Source organism: Dendrobium catenatum, unplaced genomic scaffold, assembly GCF_001605985.2.
Source record: "Dendrobium catenatum unplaced genomic scaffold, ASM160598v2 fragScaff_scaffold_1061, whole genome shotgun sequence".
NCBI classification, from domain to species: domain Eukaryota; kingdom Viridiplantae; phylum Streptophyta; class Magnoliopsida; order Asparagales; family Orchidaceae; genus Dendrobium; species Dendrobium catenatum.
Window position 1 is genome coordinate 2,392,314 of NW_021319523.1, and position 2,676 is coordinate 2,394,989.

General features: G+C 44.6%; 1 protein-coding gene across 1 annotated transcript in view; it reads right to left on the reverse strand.

The window, feature by feature from the left end:
• Positions 1-1,582, reverse strand: part of LOC110094867 (E3 ubiquitin protein ligase RIN3) — a 33,928-nt gene extending 32,346 nt beyond the window's left edge. The window contains exons 1-2 of the mRNA XM_028698267.1: positions 1,131-1,582; positions 687-729 (exon numbers count right to left, since the gene is read on the reverse strand). Of these exons, the coding sequence (XP_028554100.1) occupies positions 687-729; positions 1,131-1,582 (495 nt within the window). The remainder of the gene's footprint in view (positions 1-686; positions 730-1,130) is intronic.
• Positions 1,583-2,676: the final 1,094 nt, after the last annotated feature.

Consider the following 2,676-nt stretch of genomic DNA (forward strand, 5'->3'; position numbering starts at 1 on the left):
TCCTGACGCCGAAACTCCACCCAAGTGAAGCCGGAGTTCTCCTCTGCCACCAACAGACGTCGGACTTCTACCCGACGTCGAACCTTCACTCTTCGCCAAGTTTTCTACCCGACACCGGACTTCTACCGGTTATCGGACTTCGCTGGACGTCTATGCGAAGATGGATTTCTTTCCATTGTTGGACTTCCACCTGACGTTGTCCTTCTGATCTTCGTCGTCAGACTACAGTCTTTCTGACCTCCGTCGCCCGCCGACTACGGTCCTCCTGACTTATGTCACCCGCCGACTACAGTTTTTCCGACCTCTGTCGCCCGCCGACTACGGTCCTCCTGACTTAAATTCCCTGACTGACTTAATCTCATTAGGATCCAGGCCTTTGTCTCCCTTTTGTGTCACTGGCACCGACAGATGTGCTTATCGCACCAGAATAATATATAGTTGCCTATAGCACCTAACAGATTCCTCAGATCCGGAACAGAACACAATTCAGATTAGCTTTCATTTAGGATTCCCAGACACTAAACTGAATCTCATAGGATCCAGACCCTATAAACTCCCTTTGTATAGCATATACAATAGCATATCAATTCAGAGAAAATCCAAACAAAATAAAAATCAGACAAAAAGTCGGCAGCATAAGGCAGCTATACAGATTTACACAATTTTTCCTGAATGATTACATTTACCAAATTTCGTACAGAAGTAGAAATAACATTTTCAGAACATTTTCTACGTGCACATACGATTTTCAATTACACAGAAAATTCCAGCGACTAAAAACTCCGTCGAATCAAAAATGACCCGGACAAAAATCTTCAAAAAGATAGTCAAAACGTGCACCACCTGGCACGGCAACAATATACAAAAGTTACGCGGTAAACTGAACCCAATCAAAGATACGGACGAAAATCGCTAACGGGAAACAAAATCGACAGGGAAAAATCCGCAAACACGACGGTTCTGAAAATTGAGAAGCCGGAATGTGCTTACCTTGCGTACAGCCAATTTCCTGAACAGTCTCTTCGGACGAAAAACGCTCCGCGTCGCGCCGAAAATCCACCTTTTCCAAGATTTCTCTCGACTTCTCTTCTCAGATTTTTTTTTTATTTCTGATTTTCTCTCTCTCAAACGACTGGATTTCAGCTTCTATAAACTCAGATCGGCGGCGATCGCCAGATCGTCCAGAACGATCCAGACCAAATTTTGTCGTCCTGGCACGTTCAGGGACATCTCCGGCCGATATTTTGACAGTGCACATCGGCCTGGGCCGTGCCTCAATCGGCCGGACGTGCCTACAGGAAAAACACCTGGAGCAAATTAGCAAAATTCTGGGCATTTCTCCACTGATGTCCCGCGATGCCGATCGTCCTGGACGATCCCTGGAGCAGATTTTGGATATTACAGGCACTATAGGAAACACGCTGTCTCCAGGCGGACATATCCGCCAGTACTCAATACATGACGGAAATCCCTCGGTTTTCCAGGGCATTTCCGGGATTTTCTGTCCGATTTGGCGTGCGTCGCTAAATGTACTTTCGACGTTTTGTAAATTTGGCCGAAACATTCCGGCGCAGTGGCGCATTTACGGCGGACAAAATTGATATAAAGACGACGCAATTTTCAATGCGATTAATTCCGACGCCCTTTAAGGCGTCGTAGTTTACGTCGTATGTAATGCCGGCTGAACTACCGGCGCATAAACCAGTCGTGGGTGCGCCGTAATAAGCAGACAGCTAAATTCTGGCGCGAAAGTGCGTCGGAATTCGAGGAACTCCACAAGCAGGCCCTAATCCCCACATGACCATTCCCCGCGAGCAATGAGAACATCCCCATATCGCCCGACGACGCTCAGCATTGTCCATATCGCCGAACGCCATGTCACGCGCGTCATTTCGAACGGATTAAACAAAGCTACAGGCAGATACATGACAAGGATTATCAAAGAAAATACAATCTCCCAAATCTCATCCACATTCCAAACACAAAATGGAGCCAAAGTTAACGGCACGGAGAGAGAGGGTATCTCCGCTCAGCCTGACGACGAGGCAAGCGGCTCTCGTCTCTTCGACCAAGCAGCATTTCAGCAGATCGAATGATATTTTTCTGTCTTTTCTCGTTATCGTTTATAAATGGCGTAACTGGCAGATGCCGCTGAGTGTTTGATCGCGAGCAGCGAAACATAATTTAATTAGTGGAGCAAAATTTTCAAATTTGGAATACGCGGCTGTAGGCTAGCCGGTGTTTGTTGTAACTGAGCGTCTGAGCGAGAACTCAACGTCTTGAGCTGATTCGCTGACTTCCAAAGAATTAGGCTTCGTTTGGATGATTTCTCCTTGCTTTCGTAAAACAGTTTTTTTCGTACAAAATGTGCTAAATTTGAAAATTTTTAAACTTTTGTGCTGGAAAGTCCGTTTTAAAAATCATTGAAAGTAGGCCTGGAGGCTTGTTGGGGACGGCTTCTTATTGCTGCTTAAAAACAGTTCCTAGTATAAAAATTTTAATTTTTTTATACTAAAAGTTGCTTTGAATGAGCATAAAGAAAGCCGTCTCAAACGAAACCTGTTAGATTAAGTTAAATTTGAGCTACACATTGACTATTGGTTAGACTAGTTTTTGATATCAAACTAAAAGACTTTGGATTTAAAGTTTAAATATGTGAAGTATGTGTGAGTTCTA